Source organism: Mandrillus leucophaeus, unplaced genomic scaffold (genome assembly GCF_000951045.1).
Source record: "Mandrillus leucophaeus isolate KB7577 unplaced genomic scaffold, Mleu.le_1.0 Scaffold196, whole genome shotgun sequence".
Lineage (NCBI taxonomy): Eukaryota > Metazoa > Chordata > Mammalia > Primates > Cercopithecidae > Mandrillus > Mandrillus leucophaeus.
In genome coordinates this window covers 1,063,087-1,090,491 of record NW_012101987.1, presented here as the reverse complement: position 1 = coordinate 1,090,491, position 27,405 = coordinate 1,063,087, and the positions used below count along the sequence as shown (strand labels likewise).

At 36.5% G+C, this 27,405-nt stretch overlaps 1 protein-coding gene across 1 annotated transcript in view; it reads right to left on the bottom strand.

Annotated features, from left to right (window-relative positions):
• Positions 1–1,951: 1,951 nt before the first annotated feature.
• The window catches only part of TSPAN8 (tetraspanin 8), a 27,489-nt gene continuing 2,035 nt past the window's right edge, over positions 1,952–27,405 (bottom strand). Inside the window, exons 2-7 of the mRNA XM_011978543.1 lie at positions 16,916–16,978; positions 12,448–12,585; positions 10,906–10,980; positions 10,703–10,810; positions 5,416–5,547; positions 1,952–2,140 (exon numbers count right to left, since the gene is read on the bottom strand). Of these exons, the coding sequence (XP_011833933.1) occupies positions 1,952–2,140; positions 5,416–5,547; positions 10,703–10,810; positions 10,906–10,980; positions 12,448–12,585; positions 16,916–16,978 (705 nt within the window). The remainder of the gene's footprint in view (positions 2,141–5,415; positions 5,548–10,702; positions 10,811–10,905; positions 10,981–12,447; positions 12,586–16,915; positions 16,979–27,405) is intronic.

Here is a 27,405-nt window from a genome sequence, read left to right as displayed (position 1 = left end):
GACTGTAAGATGAGCTATAAAATGCTCTTTTTGGGATACATAATTTATAGACTGGGTATCAGAAGACTTTTCCAATCTACTTTTTGAATAAAGGAAGATGGAATATAAAATGATTTGTTTCCCTTTAAAAGAGGGAGGGTAGGTTTTAGATTGAGGAACTGAACAACAATTTTAAAAAGTTCAGTTACTTAAACCAACTATTTACCATATCTGCAGATAGTCTAGAAATCACAATTAATTTGGTCTAATTCAAAAACAGTTATGTTTTATGATAGTACCACAAACACTTCATACCTATAAATTACTGTATAGAATGTTTGTATTGAGCTATTTTTCTCTGAATATGTCTTTAGAAGAACCAATAAAATATTTAAACGTGTAATTAATACATGGAATATACCAATTTCATAAAATACTGAAATGCATTAATCTTTTTGTAATCTTATTTTCCACTAGATGTATTTAAATTCTTGAAAATGCCTTTGACTATGACACAAAGTATTTCATCTATCTCCCCAATCAAGTATGTCCTTACTTTTTCTGGTTTTGCTAACTGAGGAGCATCTGTGATTTGAGCTAGTGATAGTCAATTGTCAGAACTTGAGTTTAACATGAAATATAACTCTTATATTAAATATCTCATTTAAAACATGTTGTCTCATACATTTAAATCATTCATTTAAAATCACTAATGATTCATTTAAATCATTCATTTCTTACTCATCTTCATGACCATTAGTCCTTATTTCTAAATTAGCATAAATCCAGAATACAAAGCAGAGAAACAAAATACATCTTACAAAATGCAGAATCAAGAGAAATAGACCTAATCCATAGCACCATTTGACTCTGAACATATATCAGACCTAAAGAAAGATAGCCATAACCTACCAACAAAGAATGCTTCATATTTATACCTATTCATTTGGATGACAAGAAAGTAATAACCCACTGTTTAATTTGCTGCTAATAGTCCCTAACCGTTCTCTAATAGTTGCCTGGGAAATTCCACCAGCAAACTAAAGAACCACGTAGGCCACCAAATTGCTTCATTCTCAGTTAAAATTTCTTTCTGGCAGTGATGTGGCATGAGTAAGAGGTAGAAAATTACCAGAAAGCCCAAGGAGTACCTTGCACAGCATTCCATGAGCATGAAGCACAAGTCACTCAGCTGAGCTAACCAGCTCTCACAGGCATTATCCAGGGAGATACTTCATATTATTAACATTCTTGCTAATGTCCTGGAATAGGATTGTGAGTGAATTTGATCTACTTGATATCAGAATTACCCAAGATCTGGGATGATTCCAAAATGCTTCTCTGAAGCAGTTTTAATTCATTTTCTTGGCAAATTTAGGTCATGTGAAAAGTGTCTTTCAGGTGTTTGTTTTTTTTTTAAAACATGCCAAGAAAGTTCATCAAGACAAAAATCCTATGTGGGATATTTTTCCAACATCAATAATTAAAGTGATGAAAGTAATATATAAGCCTCAATTTTCCTTGAAAATTTCTCCAAGTGAGTCAATAGTACTTAAGCTGAGGATATCAGAGGTAATTACCTCTACTTTTTAGAACTTCTTGGATTTCTCTAGAATGTAATAATAAGTAACAAGAAAACAGCTTCTCACACTCTTGAGTTCAGTTTTTATTTTGTTTCAAAATCAAGATCAGAAATAAGAAATTGTAAAGGTCGTATTTTGCTTTGTTTGGTGCTTTTTCTTCTAACTTTGGAAAATTTTAACCCTTGTGCTAGTTTTCAGTGGGAAAAAGATACCTGGCACTAAGAACTATGCGAAAATTAATTCTTTTTCCCGGTAGAGAGGTCATTCAAAAGCAAGAGTCTCAGCCCTGCTCACTTCCTAAGACGGGAATCTCCTCCTCAGACTCAGGCTGACTGAGGGAGATAATGAGCCTTCAGCATCCAGTGCTTTTCTAAAGCATCTGTGTTTTCTTATGGTTGTTGTGTTTGTTTGTTTGTTTGTTCACCATCAATATTTCTTAAAATTAATGAACAAGCAAGAGAATAAAGAGTCAATAATACAAGATTATACTGTACCTCAATAACTGCCAGTCCAAATGCTATTCCAATAATTATTATGAAACTTTTCGCCCATAAGTCTTTTATGGTAGAAATACAGGGCTGTTGGAAAAAAAAAAACAAAAACATTAAAAGTTACCTCAGAAAAATTCGACCTTATATTAATCAAAATTTTTATTCTTTTGTTTGACTTTTTACATTGCTAACAAGAAACACACTTAACAACAAGGAACCGGGTTGTTCCTTCCACTCCCTGCTTCACCCTTGCTCCAAAAGGTTGTAACTGTTGTGGTTTGTTTATACATTAAAAAGCAACTGAGGAACAAAATTTTGCTTGACTGCCTAATTGATGAATCTAGGGATTAATAATTATAAATGATTTTTCACCAACATATCCTCAGGTGATAGATTTTATAATTTATACTATAAATTTTATAGTTGATAAAGCTATACATTTTATAACATAAAAGTATAAATGATAATTTTATCTTAACTTTATTCATTTTAGAGCTGATACCACCTTGACTAAGGATGTTTTAGGTTTGTAATCTACAACAGAAAGGTTCCTGGTTGAGATTTTAGCTAATAATATTGCAAATTTTCATTTTTAAAACAAGGTATGTTCTTTCATTTTTTTTTTTTTTTCTTTGAGACAGGGTCTCCCTCCAGCACTGAAGCTGAAGTGCAGAGGCGCGATCTTGGCTCACTGCAGCCTTGACTTCCTGGGCTCAAGTGATCCTCCCACCTAAGCCTCCCAAGTAGCTCAGACCGCAGGCATGTGCCACCATGCCTGGCTAATTTTTGTTGTGTTTTGTAGAGACAGGGTTTTGCCATGTTGCCCAGGCTTGTCTTGAACTCCCGGGCTCAAGCAATCCACCCACCTCAGCCTCTGAAAGTGTGGGGATAACAGACTTGAGGTCACCGCTGCCGGAAAAAAACAAGACATTTTCAAAATCCCTTAATATTTATCAGGACTATTTTTATCTTAAAAAGAAAAAACTTACTATGTCTACCATTATGCCATTACTTTAGATAAAAAAGAGAATTTAGGAAGTTGCCTCTCTGCTACATTTTTGAAGTGTATACAATCCAGCATGCATTTTCATGCTTAAAACATTTTGGACTAGACCTAGTAACTTCAAGAATTGTAAATTATGGGAAGAATTTTTAAAATGGAATAAGACCACACAATATAATAGTGTTATTTTTGTACTGCCCTGAAATATATTATCCCTTGGATGGTTATATATATGCAAAGGGCCAACAAAATATTGCTATTTGTTAAATAAAATAAAAGTTCTCCAGAAGGCTAAGTCATCTTTTCCCCTTCATTCCTGACTGTAATGAGTTTCTCCATTCACCTTTAACCCAAAGTGGTAAACATTCAAGGAAATTATTATGTCATTTAGGTTAACGATGAGATTAATGATTATATCTACTGAGTCACATTCATTATGTTTCAAGGGTTTTTCTCTTCCTCTTCCCCTAAGATAATGAGGTTATCTTGGCAAAAGAAAGAGAAAAAAAAGAAATGTGAATTATGGCCATTCCATATTTTTCATTTTACCAGACTTCTTGCAACTTACACATGGCAGATGGAAGTATTTTATGAATTTACAACCTTCCTTTTGGGAAACTGGTGTAGCTATCAGCCTATATTCAGCGGAATTGTGTGAACTTACAGAAACTATCTAGTAGTTTTTTTAGGATAATTCCAGGGGTTTTTCAGAATCTGTCTTGAGGAAAAACATCTTTGAGTTGAATTTGAACAGGAGACAAATAGCAATCTGCAATTGAATTTACTGATTTCCTCATTATCCTAAGTGGAAACTATCTTCATTTACATTATGTTTTTTCCCCTTTTCCTTGTAAATATTATGTCACTAACATTAGGTAAGGAGGAGAGGAGCAGGGAGAATACAAAAAGTAAGAATCAAACTTTTTGTAGTAATATTATTGTGACAAGGAAAAACGCAGTATAACACTGTAGTCTGGTAGATTACTTATTGAGTTATTTTAAATCTTAGTGACATACTTTGAGTATTAATGACAGCAATTCCCCTTCAGGGAAGAGCCTCTTTAATTTTGATAAGATCAGTGAAAAAGATAAATAGTCAAGGAGAGGGTAGTTTCCCCTGAGATACTTTCTATTTCCTTGTATAAATTAATCTCAGCAGCAGTTACTAAATCAAAACAATTCTAGATTGAAAATAATATTTGGGTATTATAGATATTAAGATTAATTCATTGTGAATTTATAGTGGCTTTTAATGTATCTGCCTCTCAACTAGATTGTAATCTCCTAGAGGATTCAGAGGTATGTCTAACCCTAGCAAGGTTCCATCTGACATGTAGTAGGCACTGAAGAATAACAGCAAATAAGTGAAATACTAGTATCAATTGTAATTTTTGAACACATTTTTTCTAAGCAGAAGGAACAGCTGACGAAGGGACAGATGTCACGTTCTTCATGAAGCCATATCCGGAACCCCACAGACTAAGTGAGATGGGGTCCCATAACACCTTGCGCCCATCTCTATCCATGAAATAGTAGTAGACCATCGGATTGAAGTTGCCTAATTATCTTTCTCTCTTCCTTATTTAAGCATCAGCTCCATGAGTGCAGACATTGTGCTCTGTTCAGGAATGAATTTCCAGTGACTGGTAGAAGGCTTGGTGCATAGAAGGTGGTCAATAAGTATTTGATGAATTGATCAATAAGAAGAACTAGGACACCCATGTACTGACATTCACAAGTCACATAAATATGACCTCTACAACACATAAAAGATTAACCTGTCTTTTTAAATTGACTTTAAATGTTCAAGGTAACTTCTCAATTGCAGAAATAACTAGGTAAATTGGTAGCTGTCAATAACATAGAGAACCTAAACCCTTAAACGTATTGGGAAGGACTTGGAATTCTTTTTTTTAAATTTTGACAAAGAAGAAACCTCATTTCTGAAGAAAAGGAAATTTGATTAGAAAACAAAAAACATTGACTTTGAAAATTAAAGTGAAAATATTGTTTTCTAGAAGTCATGTTAAAGTAGGAAAAAATGAAGGAGAATAATGATTAAGATGACCAAAGAGAGGACAAAATAAACTTTTATGTTAGTTTGTACTTTGCCTCCCATTGCAGCAGAAGGCTTCTTTGACCTATTAAGATTGGACTTAAATGATGCCAGACTCATAGAATCCATGAAGTCTACCTGCTTTTATCTTTAAATAAGGATTTTTTTATTTTGGGAAATTTCTGAGATTTTTATATCATGATTCCCATTGTACTTGATACATTTTAATTTTTTGTAGGGACTTTAATTGTGAAAAGAAAGTAACAGAATTGCTTATTTTATCAAATGCGATTTAGTTCTCACCTCTTCGTAAACTTGTTCTCCATTATAGTTGGTGCATGGTCTCTGCGTATCTAGACATTCACATAATTTGGGATCTTGTTGAAAATTATTTCCCCAATCAGCAGCTCCATTGACCAAACCACAGCATTTAAACTGTTTGATAAAGGGTAGAATGAGAAGCAGTCAGTAAGAAGATTAAAAACATTGGCAATATATTAAATTATAATCTTCTGAAATCATCATTAAAATGGTTATTATGCTAAAATACCATGTAAGTCACCTTTCACCTTTCTCTATATAGAAGTAAAAATTACGGATTTTTTCATTTTGATGTTTACATTAATGATGGAAAGATGGAGTTGCAGACTCAAAAATCTGAAGAAGTTGGGAAGATGAAAAACTCACCTACTAGTTTTTTTTTTGTTTGTTTGTTTGAGATGGAGTCTTGTTCTGTCATCAGGCTGGAGTGCAGTGACGCGATCTTGGCTTACTGCAACCTCCAACTCCCTGGATCAAGCGATTCTCCTACCTCAGCCTCCCGAGTAGCTGAGATTACAGGCATGCACCACCACGTCCAGCTAATTTTTGTATTTTTAGTAAAGACTGGGTTTTACCATGTTGGCCAGGATGGTCTCAATCTCCTGACCTTGTGATCTGCCCACCTCAGACTCCCAAAGTGCTGGGATTACCGGCATGAGCCACCGTGCCCAGCCTCACCTACTAGTTTTTAATGACAAAAGAGAGTCAGATCTATGTAAATTAGATATTGTCAAGAAGGTTTCCAAAGAATTCACAAGAGAGTCAAAGAATTGTTGCTCAAAAGAGACGTGAAGTTTTAAAAGTGAAATTTCCACTCCATGATCTCTGATCACTTTTGAAAGACAGGAGGAAAAAGATGAGAGATATTGCAAAGACCAAAATAGATGCTCAAGGAGCCTCCCATAAGATTGAATTTTATGAACATCTTTAAAATATGGGACGGAACAAAAGTGAAAAATCAAGCTCTTAGGATGTCAGGAAAGTTATAGCCCCAGAATAAACTGATTCATGGAAAAAACACTAAAAAAGAGAGGAAGGAGTGTTCGTAGCCATGTTTCAGGAAGAAAAACAAGGAAATGATAACCCCAAGAATCAGGGCATGTGGCACATAATATTATTTGATGGGAGAAAGAAAGATAATTATCCTTCATCTTGCTTCCATCTGCTCTATTAGAGGGAAAACACTTCGTGTAGAAATGGGAGGAAAAAAATGGCTGAAAACAACAGAACCAAGACTGAGTGGTTTTCCCAGCTCTGATACATTGCAATGCCAAGATACTGAAAGAATTTTCATTTACTGGGCAGGTAATCATGTTTATTATCCACATTAATTTAACCTCTGTGCCAAAGTTGGTTCATCTGTAAAACACAGATAATAACAGTTGCTAATAATAGCATTTAATTTGCAGATTTATTATAAAGATAAACATGAGAAAATCCATGTAAAGATAAGAACTCCCAGGTTGAAGAAAGCACTCAATAATGCATTTGCTTTTATTGTTTTTGTTTTCATTGTTTGCTGTTGGTGTTGTTTCTGTTATGCTCTTACAGGAACACGATCTGTTCAGCATTGTTATCAATGATTTGAATAAACAGAAAATATATCTTTCCAATTCTGTAGTTTATGTAGAGCTAGGAGTGATGATTAATATGCTGGAGAACAGTCAAATTTCAAAGATAGTTTAAATAACAGAGATAAACTAACAAATTCAACTGAGGCAGATATGAAGTCTTATACTTAGGTCCAAAGACTGAGTTACACAAAAACATTACTCAACAGATGTTTATATGACAGAGAGCTGGAAATGTCAGTTTGTCTCAAGGTCAGTACTAGCAAGGAGGGTGCTCTTGAAACAACCTCCTTTCCTGTTCCTATGGCAGACATGATTGTTTATTCTTTCTGATTACATAATCTTGAGTAGTGTTAACTGATACAGATATCCTCTGTCAAATGTAAAGTAAGTTCCACTATAAAATTTATATTCTCACTTACAGATCAGTTCATATTTGGAATACGGTAGACCTCAGGACTCCTTAGGGAGGCATAAAGACATACTCACAGATGAGAGGGTAGAAGTGAGGAAGTTTAAAACTTGTCACGATATCAAGTCACTACATCAGAGATAGGAGCAGTTAAAGAAGAAGATGGTCAGGACTTGTTGAAAGTGGTGTAACACCTGGATGAAAAAGGCAGTATGCACTGAATGATACAACACTCCTAGACAAACAATAATGAGCAAGAATCCAAAAGGGGTGCATTCCATCAGTATGTTGACAGGGAATTTTTGTGGGAAATCCCTGAAATCCAAAGAGAAAGCCACTCAGCATCTGCAGCTTTTGTCAATGTGTTATGGGACCCCAGGTCATCCAGCCAGAGTTTGTGGTGGTAGGATTCTTTTCCCAAAGAAGCATAACTTACAAAAGAGAGCACAGTGCAGAAGGAGGAGGAGGAGGAGGAGGAGGAAGAGGAGGAGGAAGAAGAAGAAGAAGAAGAAGAAGAAGGAGGAGGAGGAGGAGGAGGGGAGGGGGAGGGGGAAGGGGAAGAGGAAGGGGAAGGGGAAGGAGGAGGAGAAAATAAGAGGAGGAGGAGAAGGAGGGAGGAGAAAGAAGAAGAAGGGGGAGGAGGAGAAGAAGGAGAGGAGGAGGGGGAAGAAGGAGGAGGAGGAGGCAGAGGGAAGAGGAGGAAGAGAAAGAAGAAGAAGGACGAGGAGGAGGAGGAGAATGAGGGACAAGAAGGGAGAGCAGGAGGAGAACAAGAGGAGGAGGCAGAAAAAGAATCGGCAGAAGAAGCAGGAGATAAAAGAAGGGGAGATGGAGGAGAAGAAGAAAAGGAAGAAGGAGAAGGAGGAGGAGAAGGACGAGAAGGAGAAGGAAAGAAGGAGAAGAAGACTCATAATGAATATTTGAATAAATATAGTCCTACGAACACAAGGAACTTCAGCCATAGGATTTCTTTACAAGAGCAGGAGCACTTCAGGAGAACAAGCTACAACATTTAGAAACCCAGGACTGGCACGGAGACCTTGAATCCAGGGAGGTGTGCAGCAGATGTTACCCAGGACCCAAACCAGAGGCTCAGTGATTATCTCTAGTATATTTTGTCCTAGGTCAACACCTTGGGACGGGTCTGGGATGCTCAGCCCCACCCAGCAGAGGTACTGAGGCTGCATAAATTCTTCCTGCTTTAAGCCTGTTTTAAGCTGGGCTCTAGAGTAAGAATGATCCTGGAAAGGAGAGAATCAAAGGATGCAACTAGGGGGAGCTAGGAAAAGCACATCAGAAAGGAAGTTAAACAGGGACTGACCCATATCAGGTTTCAGTTTTTGGAAATGATGCTTTAAGCAGAATTTTTACAAGCTGGCGTCTATCCAAATAGGAACTAGTGAATGCTCTGGGGGAGAAAAAAAAGGCATCTGATAAACAGTTCGAGAAACCAAGGATGTTTCCACTTGAAAAGCAAGGATTTTTGGAGTTGAACAATAGCCATTCTCAAAGAAAAATCTATCACATATAAAAGCATCAATAATTTTTTTTTCCTCTGAAACTCTGGAAAAACTCGTACTAAATGATGTAAATCCTAGGGAGGCAGATTTTGTTTCAAATTAAGAAATAACATACTAATCATCAGACTTGTATATAAGCGAGATGGGCAAAAATTAGTAAACTTTCACCTCTTTAATATTTCATTTGAGGGTAGATGACCATAAATATAAAATATGTTTATCAGTGAGAAGTCAGATTAAGTGACCTATAAAATTCAGGCCTCTCCTAAGATTCTGTGAATTTCCATGACATGCATATATTCAGGAGGAAAAAGCAGTAAGAGCACTCCAAGGATGGAAACTGATGCAAAGGCAGGAAGGCAGAATTGTTCAAGGGACCCTGAGTACACAAACCTGGCTAGACTAGAGTTTACTCTTTAGAGAGCAGTACTTAGTAAAGTTAAAATATTAGGTAGGAGCCCGAGAGTAGAAGACTTTCAATGCCCACCCATATTTTGACTTTAAAGAAAAAAGGAGGGGATAGTATACTGATTTAAAAAATAATAGACTTGTCAGACAGATCTGGGTTCAAATTCCAACCCATCACTTGGTAGCTGTTAGACCTCCCTAAATCCCAATCTCCTTATCTGTAAAATACGGTTAATGAAGATAATGATATTACCCATCCATAGGTTTGTTGTGGGTATTAAATGAGCTACTGGATACAAAACCTGGTACATAGTAGCAATTAATGTTAGCTATTACCATTTTTATGAGACAGAGAAGTGGTGGAGGCTGAGAAAGAGAAAAAGAGAGGTTGGACATGGTTGCTCATGCTTGTAATCCCAGCACTTTGGGAGCCCAAGGCAGGAGGATCACTTGAGGTCAGGAATCTGAGACCAGTCTAGGCAACATAGTAAGACCCCTCTCTCTACAAAAATGATAATAATTTTAAAAAGGTAGCCAGGCATGCTGATGCATGCTTGTGGTCCTAGCTACTCAGGAACTTGAGGTGGGAAGATCTCTTGAGTCCTGGTGGTTGAAATTGCAGTGAGCTATGATTGTACTACTGCACTCCAGGCTGAGTGACACAGCAAGACCCTGTCCTCAAAATAATTCATTATTTTTTAAAAAGAAGAGAGAGAGGCTATGTGCGGTGGCTCACCCCTGTAATCCCAGCACTTTGGGAGGCTAAGGCAGGTGGATCGCTTGAGGTCAGGAGTTCAAGACCAACCTCACCAACATGGTGAAACCCTGTCTCTACTAAAAATACAAAAAATGAGCTGGGTGTGGTGGCACATGCCTGTAATCTTAGCTACTCAGGAGGCTGAGGCAAGAGAATCACCTGGCAGGCAGAGGTTGCAGTGAGCCGAGATTGCACCACTTCACTCCAGCCTGGGTGACAGAGTGAGACTCTGTCTCAAAAAAAAAAAAAAAAAAAAAAAAAAAAGGAGAGAGAGAGAAAGAGGAGATTCCCAGACCCACTATCCTTTTAAATGGTAAATGGAAAATATTAAAACTATTATTGATTTGACTCATTCGAGGCTTAACCTCTCATAAATGTATCTTCTTAATTTCTGTCCTTCAAAACCGCTTCAGAACTTTGTATGAAGTGAGAAAGTAATTACAAATATCTTAGCTATTTCTTATTGCATGGTGACAGAATAATCAATCAAAATCTGCAAAATGGAGACATTTTTCAATCTTTAAGGAATATGCGTTAAAAACTAAACAAACACAGAAGAACTATGTCCAACTCTTTAAAATGAACAACGAATTCTAATTACCTCTTTTTGAAACTCAGCCATGGCTTGCTGGAATTGTTTTGCACTTTCCCCTGTGGTGCTCAAAAGCTTTGTGTCTTCATGGAGAGTTCTATTGATAATGCGATCAGACTGAAAATTGAAAAGTATTTTACATTATTCATGCCACAAGGTAGTATTTCAATTTTTCAAACTTTTTCCGAATTTTCAAACATCTGTACACACACCTCAGATTTGTAAACAGCTCCTAGGATACCTGCCGCCACCTGCAGAAGCAGGATCAGAAGCAAACCTATGAAAAACTGAAGAAGAGGAAAAGAAATACACATTATCCTCAGTGCATTCAGTAACACCTGGGGACATTTTGGCACAGCACTTCTCTCTACAGCCAGGATTATATCACAGTGAGAGTGTCAGTCACACTCTTCATTTATTCCACTTTTTACTTCAAGCTCAAAATTTTGGGTTCTTTACTACTCAGAAAACTTTGCTCCAGAGACTGATCGAGGAAAGTGGTTCAGGCAAAAAATTATCAAAACAACTATTGGTATCTGTATGATATTGACTAGAGGGAAGTCTGAAAACTGAGATGAATTTATTTGAATGTTATTTTACTCCTTCCCTTTCTTCATCAAACACAACCTCACACAAACTCAGAACTGGCTTTGAAACAGCATCTCCAACTACTATCAGAATCACCTGGCATCTTGTTACATATATAGATTCCTGAAATCGGCCTCAGATACGCTGAATCATAATTTAGAAGGATGCAGCCCAAAGACAGTTAGTTTTTTTAAAAACAAGCTCCTTGAGTAATTAAATTCTTCAATTGCAAACGAGGCCTTGCTTTTCAAAAAGCAATCAGTAGGAATGTTATTAGAGTCCCTTTAAAACTCTGTCTCTATCATCCCTCACAATAATCAAACAGTTTTAAACATTTTTTCTCAGGTACTGATATAATCCTTACTTTATTAGAGGAATAAGTTTAGATTAGATCTGATAAACTTTTATGTCATATTTGTATCTGCTAAACACTTGATTTTTTTCCGAATATTTTAACTATATCCATTTTCTACTGTATATGTTAAAAATGAATGTTTATGAATTATCCAAAACCAATTAATCCTCCTCGATGCTCTCTAAGAGACAATTCTGATTATCTCATTCATTTAAATTTTTTTTTTTTTTTAGCATGGCATGTAAAACACCTATGATTTTACCACAACCCATACTTGGATTCATCTTCCACCATTTACTGGAAACAGTCTTGCCGGTCTCCTGCCATACCCAAGGCTTCTCAGTTCCCAAGCACACCAGCTTTCCAGAAAGCTTTTCCTACCCTCACTCATACAAATACCTTATTCATTTCTGCCCTGGTTTGAAAGTCCCATCCCCTGTCTTGCCCTTCGTTTCTGGGGCCACTCCCACTGTAGCTATTTGCTTACTTATTAATCTTCCCCTAGTAGGTTCTAAAGGTCTTATGTATTATTTAGCACAATATCTGACACACAGAGGTATGGCAGTAATGTTGAATGAGTGAATGAATGAATAGATGAATGATTAAAATTTGTTTCCTTTCAGAGTATCCTCCAGTTTCTAAGCCAAACTAAGCCAAATCTAAGCCAGATCAGCTTACACACTTAAACCTTCTAAAGAGAAGTTGGAGGTAGAGTTTCATCGATCATGGCATTTTTTAACAGACAATAGGGATGAGAGAGAATTCTCTGGAGTCTGAAGGTTGGACACTGGGATTTGTTTAGAGAACTCACCAACAGAAGCATGCAGCGACTTTCTTTTATAGCACCGCAGCATCCCAGGAATCCCATAATCATGATGATGGCACCTACAGCAATCAATATGTCCGCAGCAACATGGGAGCTAGGGCCCACATCTGTAGAATTTAAAATCTGAAGTAAAAAAGAGATTAATGGCAGAAAATTTCTTTCCTTGAAGTTGATTTTGCTCATTCAGCAAATATCCATTGAGTGCCTACTATGTGTCAAGTCCTGTGCCAGCACCTTGAAATACATCAGTGATCTTAAAAAGTACAAATCCTGGCCCTCATGGAACTCACATTCTATTGAAGTGCTATTTGCCCAAATAATGTTTCCAACCTTATATTTTTCTAAAATGATATGTTGAAAGCTGGGTAGAAGAAATGTAATAGGTTTTTTTAAACCCTATTTTAAAAAGCTTAGGACAGTTACTTTTACTCTTCTTGATGTAATCTTTGGTTCACATATTTTGTGTATTCTACATAATGTAGCATTATAAAGCATGTGTTCTTATGGTTTTTAATTCTTTAAAAAGTTCAAGTTCTTTAAATTACTGATAGACACAAAAATATGAATGAATTTCAGAGTCATTATGCTGAGCTAAAGAAGCCACATAAAAAATTAAATACTGTATGATTCCATTTCTATAAAGTTCAAGCATAAGCAAAACTATGGTTATAAAAATCAAAGCAGTGCTTGACTTTGAGCAAGGCAGAAGGGAAAACAAGAGTTAACTGAAAAGGGACATGAGGGAACTTCCATGGGTTAATAAAAATGCATTGTATCTTCATTAAAAAGAAATCCAGTTCCTGATATTTCATATCAATTTTATCTCTTTGTTCCCAGAAGCCATAGTCCATAAAGTCATCTAGAAACTCTTTATTTTGACTGTTAGTTAATGAGATATGAGAGGAAAAAAATTCTAGGGTTCTTTATAGTGGGTGGGCTACCCATCAGGCATAATTCAGTTCTCCCAACAACACACACATACTCGTCTTCACCACCCTCATAACACCTAGCCTCAGTCTACCTCTTGTCCTTGATATGTGGATTTATCCAGAAGTAAATCAAATGAAAAAGTAAAGCCTTGTGCGTGTGTTATGCATAAATCCTGTATGTAGCCCATTTGTCTTCTATAACCTCTATCTACTGGGCTCTCTCTAGATAGAGCACTAGTTCCTAGACTAACTCGAAACCTCTGCCTCCCAGAATGGGCTATATAGCATGGAGGTCAGCTCCTTTAATAGTCAATACAAAAATGACTGCTATGCTTTAATGATATTTTTGTTTTTCAAGGCTTTCTAATTCTACTTATTGCCTAGAGAAAACTTTTATTCAACAATCAATAGGAATGAATGTGCTAAAGTTATAAAAGCATTAAAACAAATATCTATATTTTGTCAGGGTCCTAATAAATATGGAACAGTCACCCAACCTACTGGGCTCCAGTTTCCCCATTTATAGAAGGGAATTGGGTCAACCTCTGTGATAGCTAGGCCTCCTTTGTCTCTTAAAAGTCTATGCCTACAGATAATGTTTCAATTTACATATTCTGAAAGCTTGGTTAAGTCCTAAAGATTTTTGTTTGTTTGTTTTTATTGTTTTCTTATTAATATTAGAGCTAAAAAATCAGTTTTGCTAATAAACAGGCATGACATTGGAATAAAAATAAATGTGACAAAAATAGAAGCGTTAGGAAACTAACTCTATGGACTTACTGCTAAATATTGCTTCACTAGAATACTGCGGCCAGTACAGGCGAACCCTGTGAGAGGATGGAAGCCTCACTACCTGGGTTATCAGAATTTAGAAAAGATACCACAGACATACAAATAATAGTTCAAATATCTACACGTGAGGCCAAGATAGCGTGACCAGCACTTGTGCAGCAGGTAGTGAAACACTTCTAGGAGGCTAACCTGGGCAGGGTGACCCACTGCCAGAGACTAGCCAGAAAGCAGTGTATTGACTGTCTAGTGGTCATTGTTCCCATTCCAGCCCAACAAGTGGTTATTCTTATTCAAGAATGAAGTGGAAATCTGAGTTCTGATGTTTGCACCAGGGGAGGCACAGCAGGGTTTGAAAAGCTGTCTTGAATGAACACTGTGTCCCTGTGTGTCTTAGGACAAGGGCAGACTTTCAAGACAGAGAAATTCAGCTGGGCCTGAAAGATGAGGACTCAGGAATCCTCTTTGGATCAGAAGGGACCTCCTGGGACAAGGATGGCTGCCCATGTGCTTTTCCTCATGGTGTTAAGTTTATCCTGAGGTAGAAAAAAGGGTCCCTATGAGACACTTCAGCAGAAAGATCAGTCATTTCCCTAACATCCTTCTTTTCTGTGTTTATGTTCATGTTTTTCCTTCTAAAACAGCTACCTCTGTTTTTTTCACTAATAAAAAATTCAGCTCTTTGCTTAGTCTTGATTCTTTGTCACTGGCTTGAGATAAATACAAACCAAGCCAATTTTATATAAGTCAAGCTGGTTAATGTTGTCCTGGCAGACACTGGCTTTTGTTCAGGGTGAGAGGCTGATGAAGTGTGAGTCAAAATGTAACTAAAGGTGCTGTCTAACTCTATTAATTCATTCTCATCCCCAGATGTAGAGTAGCACCCTCTCAAGGACAACAGTTCCCCTTTAATACATCCAATATGTACAATTTTTTAACAGACTAAACACCAAATTTATTTACTAGAAGCACTGGGAAGGAAAGAAAATATCAACAGGAAGTAAAATAATAAAATAAAATAAATTGCAGGCTGCACACACATCTTGAAGGGCCAAAGCACCCTGGAAGTAGGTGACTGTTAATCTCTGTGCTTAATTATGAGTCCCAAAGTCAGACTTCAGATCCTATAGGATGGAAATTCTGCACATTTTCAAATGCTCCTCTTGGGCTCAAACACCAGAGGTCCAGGCCATCAGGAAGTCACAATTCCAGTTATTAGTAGAAAACAATCAGTGAAATCCTGATGGACTAGGATGTTACTAAACAGCTGCCACACCCATCTCCCACCATGATGAGGCACAGAATGTAGAAGCCACTAATTGCCACTGTGATTCTCTGGGCTTTCTAAAGACAGAAAGCAAATTTTAGAAGGAAAAGAACAACAGGAGAGAGAGAGAGAAGAAACAAAACAAAACAAAACAAAGCAAAAAAACAGAGATAGAGTGAGAAAGAAGTTTTCAGAAAAGCCACCCACTGTAGCAAAGAAAACAGAGCAGACGTTAATTCCCTTTTCATCTTTCTTTCCACTAGGCCGTGTTCAAAGACATTTAGCTGCACCATGATATAATACGTTTTAGTAGAAAATATATTGTCTTACTTGCTGGCTTAATAATCTCTCAGTAATTATCAACTTGGAATCAAAGTTCTCCTCAGAGAATAACTCTCTTTATGTGGGCAAATACCTTAAAAAGGCTCTAGCAGTAGAAGAGGTGATCCTTTAGTGGCAAGAGCCCAGAAAACAAAGAACAAATAAATGGCTCTGAATGTGTTACAATAATAATTTGCAGGGATGGAGCCCCAGAATAGAAGAGGGGAGAGAAAACAATAAAAGCACGGGAGCCAGGAAATGGTGCCAGGGTGGCATTATGTTCCGTAAAACTGACAGAACAATCCCTGCACACTCGCCCCCTCCTTCTTCCCCCAACTCTTCCCACATTTGGGATACTGTGGCATGGAACAGATACCACACATATGGAGTCCAATAGCTGGAGCCAGAATTAACCAAACGAAATACGCTTCCTCCAGTCCTGTAGATCTGGGTAAGAGCTTTGGCACTGGGAACGGAATGATGTGTAGGGGAGGAAAATGGGTCATGTTAATCTTACACATATAGCAAAAATCTGGACATCCCCAGAGAATTACCGAGTTACACCGAGTTAGATCAGCCACTACTGGCAAGCGGTTACCTTTACTGCCAGTTGCCACAGGTAAATAACAACTACCCTTGTACCTTGTTGCCTTTAAAATACAGATTCAAATTATTCTTTTCCAAGAAAACTTCTCATCTTCTTTCCTTTTAGACCAACCACATTGGGATCAACTAAATTACTGTCAATACCTTCTATTATAAAAATTGTTCTTCTTGGTGAGAAGGAGAGGTGGCCTATATCCTCAATATAGGCCTTAAACAAATGGTGGCCTTAAACAAATAGTAAAGGAGGAAAATGTCCACTTTGGCGCCTTCCCACCTGCATCTCACTGAATGTTTTTGAAATTTTTGAATAACACCTCCTCCATTCTCTAGAAAGATTTTTCCACCACTAGCACAGTGCCAGCCACATAGTAATTTTGATGGATTGATTTAAATTATAAAATCATGTAACAGCATAAGTAATTACATGAAGTAGTTGAGAGAAACACTTTAGACATGTTTATTACTATTATTGTCATACTTTCATGATTATAAACGAAATAAACTACATTGGGGAAGGGGTGACTTGTTTTTGCATACTTACCCCTTGAGAGTCACTGCCTACTCGTACCCATATTGATAATGCTAGGATCAAGATACCACATAGCTGCAGAAAAAAACAAAACAAAAAAAAGAATATAATTAGGATCATATGAAACTCTGATTCCACACCCTCTCATCTATCCGGTGACAGTAGTTTATCATTGACTATACTATCACAACCTGGAAGACATACATGAGGCATATTCATGTACAGATCATTGTTGAAATGTTACATTGCAATTTGTAAGTTTGATGAGAATAATTCTATTTTTCATCCACAACTCACTCATAGGTCTATGGACAAGAAGTTATTTCCATTAGGCCTGGAAAGATTATTTTTCCATGTAACTCTAGCCTTGTGTTTCTGTTAGATTGTAGCATACAAAAGAAAAGTCACAACAGTTTAAAGATAAAATATCTTTATCATGCCTCCGGGTTTGTTTGTGAGAAGCTATGTTGGACCAGGAAAAAAGGGAATGACTGAACAGTCACCATTCATTTAAGATTCGAGAGGAAGGGAGAAGTTGGGATAGACCGGAAAACGTAAAACATTTGACAAGATGTGCAGTTAAGCAACAAGGCTACACATTAAACAACAGTTTTTGAACCCAAATAAACTATCTTAAAAACAAGCTCTTTTAGGTGGTAAAGTTTACTCAGAGAGAAGGAACAATGAAAGACAGAACTTAAAGTCTTAAATTCCTTTAATGACTTTACCAGATTATTTAATTTGGACCAATGCCAACACAATAAAATGTAAAACACATTTTACTTTAGTGTAAGGAGAACTCTTGTCATTCAGGGTTTTTTAAAAAAAGTTATGCATTGTGGCTTCAAAAACAAAAATCAAAGATCTATTATTAGATAGAGATGTTAAGAGCTGGCCTGGTAACATACCAGATACAGCAGGCCTTGGAGGACTGAGTAGACAATTCTGACCTTGCTGTGCTCCGACAGACAAATGTCCTTGGAGCATCACTGCTTTCATGCATGGTTGAGACATATGCCTAGAACCTCCAGACGGCACTTTTAATGGCTTCTCATTGAGTTTGCAGGGAAAATAGAGTCAAGGGCTCTGTTAAGGACTAGGAAGCACAATGAGTAGTTGAGTAACCATAGACTCTGTGCTCCCTAAAAGACCTTGAAAATCATCTAGGTCTAAACCCCTCATTTTGAATGGAGAAATTGGAATCCTGGGTGCTAATTATCACATCATGAAAATGCGGAGCAATTCCTAACCAACCTGCCCTTACAAGATACTTCAACTCCTACAAAATAACGAATGCAATTAAAAACCAAACCTCTTTAACCACCAAATAACCTATGCTATTGTCTCATACACACACATAAACACACACACACCATAAAATACAAATGATTCAAAAACACAGCTTTTGTGTTTGAAAATTTTCCTTACTTCTCTAACCCTGAGATTTACAGCATCCTTTCACTAAATTCTAATTTCATTTGCAAAAGAAGACAAATGCTCATTTTAGCAGTTCTTTGTTAAACAGTTTGTGAATGATAATTTATGTCAAATGATAATGAGACCCTCTGGGATTTTCAGTAATTTCATACCAACTGAATTTTTTGTTCGTTGTTTAGTTTGTTCACTGATTATCTTCTTTCTTTTTCTTCTCTTTTCACAGGCAGATTCATAATGATCGGCTTAACAGTCATTCTGGCCTTTAGCTGTAAGTAATGAACCTTATAGCTATTATGAGTAGCATTCTTTCCTGATATTTGTTAAACTATCAGTGAAAAAACTTTAAGAATTCTTAGTAAGAGCTTAGTAAGAACTCACTGTGATATTTTTTAAAACTTTAACTTTTTTGTTTGTGTATTACTATTTACTTTTTCAAGGTATTTAGACATCAAATCATTCACAAATCGTATTAAATCAATCATATCTGCCCCTCAGACAGCAACTTTTAGTCTTCTCAGCCACTGAAAGTTTTCTGTAACATTAACATTTAAAAGAAAGAGTACCCAACTGTTCCAGAAGTCAAAAGTATTTTGCCCAACTAATCTTCAGAATTAGACAATCTTTTTCAGGAACTATGAAGCTGGCCAATGTATCATTTCCATCCCTAACTCTACCTTTTCAAACTTCATTTTAAAAATGAAACAAATGTTTAGAGTATATCATTCTCATCTGAGTGGAGAAATTCCCATGTAAATATCAGTCTAATATCATGAAATTATTCATAACTTTGTTGAATGACTTTAAAAGTAAATTTATTTTCTATCAAGAATGACCATCCTAGAGCCATGAATAATACTGAACTATTTCATCCCATTATTAAAAGATTGACCATTATAATGGTTCTTTGAGCCCTTTACCAAGTTTAGCTTTTAGGGTTTTTCCCCTAATGTTTCTATACTATTTTAAAGGATTAAAAGTATAAATTAATAAATAAATGCCTGCTCTCTACTTTCTGTTGATAACATTGTAAAAGTAAAATGGGTTAGTATCGTGATCCCAGGACCCTGCAGAACTGACTAGGCCTACCTTTCCCTGCTTCTGGTTTCTCTTTGAAGAGAATCACTGTGGTTTCCATTCAGCTTTCACGGAACAGCCATCATTTTATGGAATTTGGATGCAATAGGTCTGAACCAGCATCCTAAGAAATTAGGCAATTTTGATATTTGCTTACAATGGACTGAATTGTGTCTCCACAAAATTCATATGTTGAAGCCCTAACCTCTGGTGTGACTGTTTTTGATGATAGGCTTTTAGAAGATAATTAAGACTAAATGAGGTCATGAAGATGGGGTTCTAATCTGATAGCACTGGTGACCTTATAGGAGAGATATCTTTCTCTCTCCACTCACACCCAGGGAAAGAACATGTGAGAAACATGAGATAGGCAAAGAATGAGGGTCCTCACCAGAAACTCAATTGGCTGGCACCTTAATCTTAGCCTTCCTAGTTTCCAGAACTATAAGAAAATTAATTTCTGTGGTTTAAGCCACCCTGTCTACAGTATTTTGTTATGACAGCCCAAGCAGACGACTAAGAACAGGCAGACGCTGAAGAACATAAAATATCAGGAAAAAAAAAAGGGGGGAGAGGGGAGAAGATACCATCCAGAACAAAAATAAATGGTAGAATGTTGATTTGTCCTCTTCTCTAATAATGTGTCTCCAATCATCCCTACTCCTTCCCTCCAAATTCTACCCTTTTATTTGGATGTTTATTGAAGTATGTTTGGAGAATGCTGAAAATGCTATGTGAGGAGGAGGAGTGGATTTTGAACTACATCATAATTGGTCCCAAAATGGACACCTTTTAGATAAGCTTAAGAAACTCTTCCTGTGCTGCTCCTGAGAGGATAAAAAATAAGAAAATATGCAAGTGGATAATTACAAAATTTGTTTTTATGATAACCACAGAACACTAGAGGCAACTCCACGATGATAGGGAGCAAGGATTCCAAAAGCCCTGACATACTAGGACTGTACTGCTGTTGCTACTGTTATTGTTCATTTTCAAGTCTCTTCTTTTACTAAACATTTATTTTAAAGTCTTAGTTCAATTGCATTGTGGTAAGAGAGTGCAGACTGTAGGATTGTTACTTTTGAGTTTTTTTGCATTTCCTTCGTCAATTTCTAAAGATTCAGAGATACTAGAAAAGACAACAAAGTCTCAAGAGGCTACAAAGTTTATTAGAAATTTATTAAATATACTTTATTCATTAAATCATTTAGATCCCCTGTATCTATGTTTGTTCTTGTCCTTCCTGAGTTATCAAAAACTGAGAGGCGGGTTGTGTTAAGCTGAATTAATGGAGTTTGCGTTTACTATTCTGTATCTCTTACAGTGTTTCCTCCATATAATCTAATAAATGCTATTTAGTGTAATCAGTCTTGGGCTTTAGCACAGAGTAAATGTTACTAAATTGCTATTTTCTATTACATCTCTTTCCAAATATCCTCCCAATTTACATTTGAGATAATAAAAAATATAACTATCAAGACACGTGACTTCTTTATTTCCAGACCTAAAATGGTTAGCCATTTAACCATGATTTTCCCACGCTTCAACTATCCATTTTTACTTATACCTTAATCATTTTGGATATGTTTCAGTAAATTTTACAGTGTGAATACCCAAAGATCTCTTTCTCTCTTATTCATTTGTGAAAGGCTCTGAATACTCAGCAGACATTGCTCCATTGTCTTCTGACTTTCAGGGTTAAACAGGAGAAGAATATCACCAGCCTTATTTTTGCTTATGCATTATTTGCTTGTTTTCTTTTCTGTCAGTTGTATCTAGACATTTGTAAAATGTTTATCTTTTAACTAAATTAGTAGTTTTCTTAATATTTATTTAGGCAGAGATGTCTTCTTTCATTGGGGTAGAACAGGCACTTGCCATCTGCATACAGGTTATGTTTTCAGCTCCACAAAATTTCCATATATTAATTTGATTACTATTTGTGTTCCATTTATTTTGTCCTCTTTTTCAGGAGCACAGCTTATTTTGGGTTTCCATTCTCTGTTGTCTGTATCTATTATCTTCTTTCACAACATTTTGATTTCTTTTTTGATTTTCCTGTGGGAGAGCTTATCAGTTTGGGATTCTATGTCACCATCTTTATTTAACGTAATCTCTACAGTGAAGTTTAATTCTGCTATTATGTTTGTAGTTTACTTGCAGTCCTTACATATTTTATCCATTTCCATTTTTATCTCATCCTGTTGTCTTCCAATAAACTTTATCTTCTCTTACGGCCTCCATTCACTGTTTCATGAGGGGTTACTTTCTAGCATCACATTGTGGATACCAGTTTCTACATACACTTTTTCAAGATTCTAGAGTATTTCTTTCAGGGATGTGTGCTTGTCCTCTTAAGTCTTCAGGGTTACATATCTTTCACTTATTCAACAGTATTTTCTATTAGGTCTTATGCTAAATTTCCTTGAACAAGATGAGACAAATTCTGATTTAGAGTTCATTCAGAGTAGAATGTGCTGAGGCAGGTGGATCACCTGAGGTCAGGAGTTCAAGACCAGCCTGGCCAACATGGCGAAACCCTGTCTCTACTAAAAATACAAAAAAAAATTAGCTGAGTGTGGTGGCACATGCCTGTAATCCTAACTACTCAGGAGGCTGAGGCAGAAGAATCGCTTGAACCTGGGAGGCAGAGGTTGCAGTGAGCTGAGATCACGCCATTGCACTCTGGCCTCGGCAACAAGAGTGAAACTCTGTCTCTAAATAAATAAATAAATAAATAAATAAATAAATAAATAAGAAAGAGTAGAATGTGCATTCCCTTTACAAGCATGCCCTGATGCTGTTTTGACCTACTAAGCCTCATGTAATATTGGATTTTCTGATGCTGTAAACCAGTGGAGTAAATTAAAATCTTCAACTTTTAGCAGACTCTGCAATCATCGTTTTTAAAAAATCTTCAGCCCCATATGAATGGGGTTTATTGTATTTAGTGTTGATATGGTTTAGCTGTGTCCTCACCCAAATTTCATCTTGAATTGTATCTCCCATAATTCCCACATGTTGTGCGAAGGACCTGGTGGGAGATAACTGAATCATGCGGATGGTTCCCCCATACTGTTCTTGTGGTAGTGAATAAGTCTCACGAGATCTGATGGTTTTATAGGGAGAAATCCCTTTCACTTGTCTCCCATTCTCTCTTGCCTGCCACCATGTAAGATGTGACTTTCATCTTCCACCATGATTGTGAGGCCTTCCCAGCCACACAGAACTGTGAGTCCATTAAATCTCTTTTTATTTATAAATTACCAGTCTCAGGTATGTCTTTATCAGCAGCGTGAAAACAGACTAATACAAGTGTTAAGTGTACACTCCATGTGTCTCCATGGTTGCATTCATGTGCATTTTCTAACAAGCACTCGGTATAACTGCTGCAATTTCTAATTTTTAAATAACTCTAAATTTAGGGAAAATAAATCAACTACATTGTTTTCCTCCCACAAAGGGCCTCAGTAACCACTAAAACCCTATATTCATTTAACTTCAAAACATGTAGAGATGAATGTTCAGCATTTAATCTGTATCCTGCTGTTTCTGAATCAAAAAATGACACAATTTCAGTAATATTCTTACCATACTGCTTCAAAAGTATAACTTTCATATAAGTAACACCTGTAGAACTGTACATCCATTTGAAAAGCCTAGGAAAAATACAAATGACAGCCCACAGGCCACAGGGCATTATATCAGGAAGTTATAACTCAAGGTAATATGCACAGACAACATGTATCCTATCTTCCTATCTTGAAAAATGTGCCCACTTAAATCACCTGGAGGAAAAGGTTTGATTTAGAATTCTCAGGGCATTTGAGCAGGGAAATTTGGGTCCTAGATATTCAAAGTGGAAGGCAGCCTCGGGGCTGACATATCCCTCTACTCCTGCATATTCCTCGCCCTGTGAGATGAGAAGAGGATCAGAGTAGGGCTAAAATTATATTTACCTTTTGAAAGTCCATTATGTATAAAATACTGTCACAGTAGATTCTAACAGTTGTAAATGAAAAAGCAATTATGATGTTTGGAATCAGGAAAAATATGTTAATTGTGCTATTATTGATGGTCAGTCCTTGGTTACAGGTTTTCATAAAATAGCTTAGTTAATCTTTCCAATTAATCCTGACAGATAAAATGATCATTTTTATTTCACAAATGCAAAGACTAGAGCACAGAAAAGCCAACGGAAATGTTCCATAACAAGAAGGGGTAGATTCAGGATTGAAATCTCAGCCAGTCTGTTTATAAAATTCACCTTTCCCCCATTCCCTTAATTTATGATAGAAGAGTTTCTGACTTATCATATTCTTGCAATCTTATTTCCTCTTTGTTTTAAAACTCAACATTTAAATTTATTCATCACTATGCCAAATAGTTACATATTTCTGTTTCTTAAAAATGCCCATAAAGTACTGTTGAAATGTCTTTTTCTTAAACATTTATCTAGTGTTAATTCCTACTTCTTTACATGTATTAACTTATTTAATCATCACCACAAACCCATGAGGTAGATACTACTACTATCCCCATTTTTACAGATGAGAACAAATAAAGCACAGAGAGGTTAACCAATTTCCCCAGAGAAGCACGGCTACTGATGAAGGAGCTGATGTTCAGCCTGCTCTATCAACCAGTGGACTCTAATGTCTTTTGTTGCTGTTTTAGTTCCATGCTAATTACATAGGGTCAGGCAACCACTGTATTTACAAAATTCATACACTTCAGCCATTGTTAGGTCTTCATCTTGAAAGATTCCATCAACGGACACAATAAAATATAACTGTGTCCTATTCTTTTCAGTGTACCACCATCTCAGGGTTATGTCTGCTTTGCCTCCAATCTTTTAATTGCTCTCAGCACATCCAGTCTCAATAAAATAAAATGATGAATATTGAAACGCTGGATCCCGGACTCTCTACAAGTTCCAACTTCTTTCTGCTTTCTTCAAACCTCCTTGGGCAGTGGCTTCCTTCAGTTACTAATACATTCAGCTTTACAATTTGGCTCCTCCCTATGACTCATTTGAGATTGATAATGTACCTCATTCTTCTTTCCCTCATTAAGAACTGGCCTTTCCATAGCTCTCTCTCTAGCCATTATTCCATTGTATCCACCAGCCAAAGGCCCCATGTTTCATACTTACTCAGACCCCTAAGGCACCATAAGCATCTACAATATTCCTAGGCTTGAACTATCTGAGAGGAGCATTAAAAAATTGGGGCATTTCATCTATTTTTGAAACAAGACTCAGGGAAATAGGTTTTGTACCTATAATTTATCTATTATCTCTAGCACCTCCAGTTCTCTAACTTGCATCCAACTCTAGCATGAGTAATCAGGAATAACTTTCACTTTTACATGTTTTTCTTCAATTAGTAATTCTAACAAATCGAAATCACCATATACTTATGTGGTATATCTCAAGTTGTCTCCCAAAAGAACCTGGTCTGTTTAGATTAAATGATCACATGCATATCTAAGAGATATTTTAACATCTGGCTCTACTTTGCAAAGGCTCAGTTTTGCAAGTCATACCAGAAAGAACGCATTTGAAAACATAAGGCCCTGGGCATCTATAAGAAAACCACATCAGTGGGGTCATTAAAATTTTTACTTAAGTAAGCATTAGGAATGTGACAAATTGCTAATTTCCTATGAAGGATTGTAAAATTCCAACTGAGAGCTCAGAGCTGAGCATAGAAGGGACAGTAGATATAGGAACCTTTCCTAACCTCAGAGATTCCTCTTGCTGCCTATATTTGAATTTAAAATATTGATGTCACCTCTTGGCTAAGAAATTATCACTGGTTTTTACAACTGTTGCTCTCACTGGAAGACTCCATTTCAAAATCTCTTATGTAGAGATTGTAAATCCCACCACATATGCTGGTGGTAGGAATCGCCAAGGGACATTAGTTAGAAAGGTCTAACTGAAATCTACAGCATCAGAAAGACTTGTCTCTGTTATCAAAGAAACAAACAGATAATGTAACCATAAAATAATCAGAGCTCCGGTCAGGCACGGTGGCTCATCTCTGTAATCCCAGCACTTTGGGAGGTGGAAGTGGGTGGATCACCTGAGGTCAGGAGTTCGAGATCAGCCTGGCCAACATGGTGAAACCCCTTCTCTACTCTACTAAATATTCAAAAAAATTAGCCAGTCATGGTGGCACATGCCTGTAATCCCAGCTACTCAGGAGGCTGAGGCAGGAGAATTGCTAGAACCTGAGAAGCAGAGGCTGCAGTAACCCGAGATCATGCCACTGTACTCCATCCAGCCTGGGTGACAGAGGGAGACTCCTCAAAATAATAATAATAATAATAATAATAATAATAATAATAAGAAGAAGAAGAAGAAGAAGAAGAAGAAGAAGAAGAACTCTCCAGGAAAGCAATGATAATATCTGGGTGTGGCATGGTACAGACCTCTACAATCTACCTTAAACCCTATCAAGGTAGGTAGGTAAATAATTCTGAATCTATAACCTACCCCTTTCTAGACTGTTATTTTGATAATTCAGACCCATTTCAAATTTCTGATTAGCTGTTTAATGAAACACTGACCTCTGATGTCTTCATAATAGCTATTAGCACTTTCCAGGATGTTTTAATACAATAAAGATATATTTTAACTGTTTCATAATTTGAAGATTGCTACTGGTTTGAGTGCTTTGGAACATCTTTAATAAAATAGGAGCCTTGCATTTATTAGCATATTAATATTTTGGTTTGTTTACATGTGCCATATATATTCTGCATTATGTAAGGAAAACAATGACTACAGCTCTTTAAAGACAGATATTAGAACTTGGTGGAGAAATAGCTGATTCCAGGTCTGGACAGGAAATAAGCAAGTGATCTGGAACATGTCAAACTAAATACTAAAGAGGTTATCAAAGTTATTAGGATCATTTCAAAAGAATTTCGGTCAACTTGGAAGAAGCTCCTGATGGCCGGAGATCGAACAAATTGCACATCAATAAGGGTAAACATTGTAATGGAGCTGATCTATCATTTCATAAGGATACTTAAAGAAATACTAACTTATCACTGTTGGATAATACTAGTAACTTAACTCATCACTTGCAATCTGGTAAGTAAAGAATAAGAAAGAAGTATTTTATGTCACTTAAAAAATATTAAAAATGGGATACCCAGGTAATGAAACAGTAAATGAGAAATTTCTCCTTATAGAAAGTGCTCCAGCTAATAAATAAAGAAAAGTTGATGAAACTAGAATATCATCACTTTGAACCTCTTAATGAACTAATGATGGATTTTGGCCCTTGACCATCAATGGCTATGAACGTCACAAAAGAAGGAAACAATCAAACATCCAGTGCCTCCTCATGAAAGAATACACTTATGATTGTCGTGCCAAAAAAAAAAAAAAAGGACCTTGAATTGTATCAGGCTGCACCACAGGTATGCAAATAGCAAAATCCAGACTGTGGGCAATGTGATAAAACAAACAACACACACCAGTGCATAAAATTTCAGTAGGGAGAAAAAGAGGTGTTGACTGGGGGAGAATCAACTGATTAAAATAGACATGAAATATACATTAACCAATCACAAAGTGTGGACCTTATTTAGATCCTGATTCTAACAGGAACATTTATGAGGTAATTGGAATTTTCAGCCCTGAATGGGCTCAAATTTGAAAATTGATAAAAATTGTCAAATCAATTTAACAATTGATTGTAAAAATTCTTATTAAGTTTTTAAAGCGGAATAATGATATTGTGGTTACTTTTTTTTTTTTTTTTTTTTTTTTTTACTACATGCCAAAAAATGGGAGAAGTTTGCAGCAGGAAAAAAAAAAGGGGGGAGAGGGGAGAAGATACCATCCAGAACAAAAATAAATGGTAGAATGTTGATTTGTCCTCTTCTCTAATAATGTGTCTCCAATCATCCCTACTCCTTCCCTCCAAATTCTACCCTTTTATTTGGATGTTTATTGAAGTATGTTTGGAGAA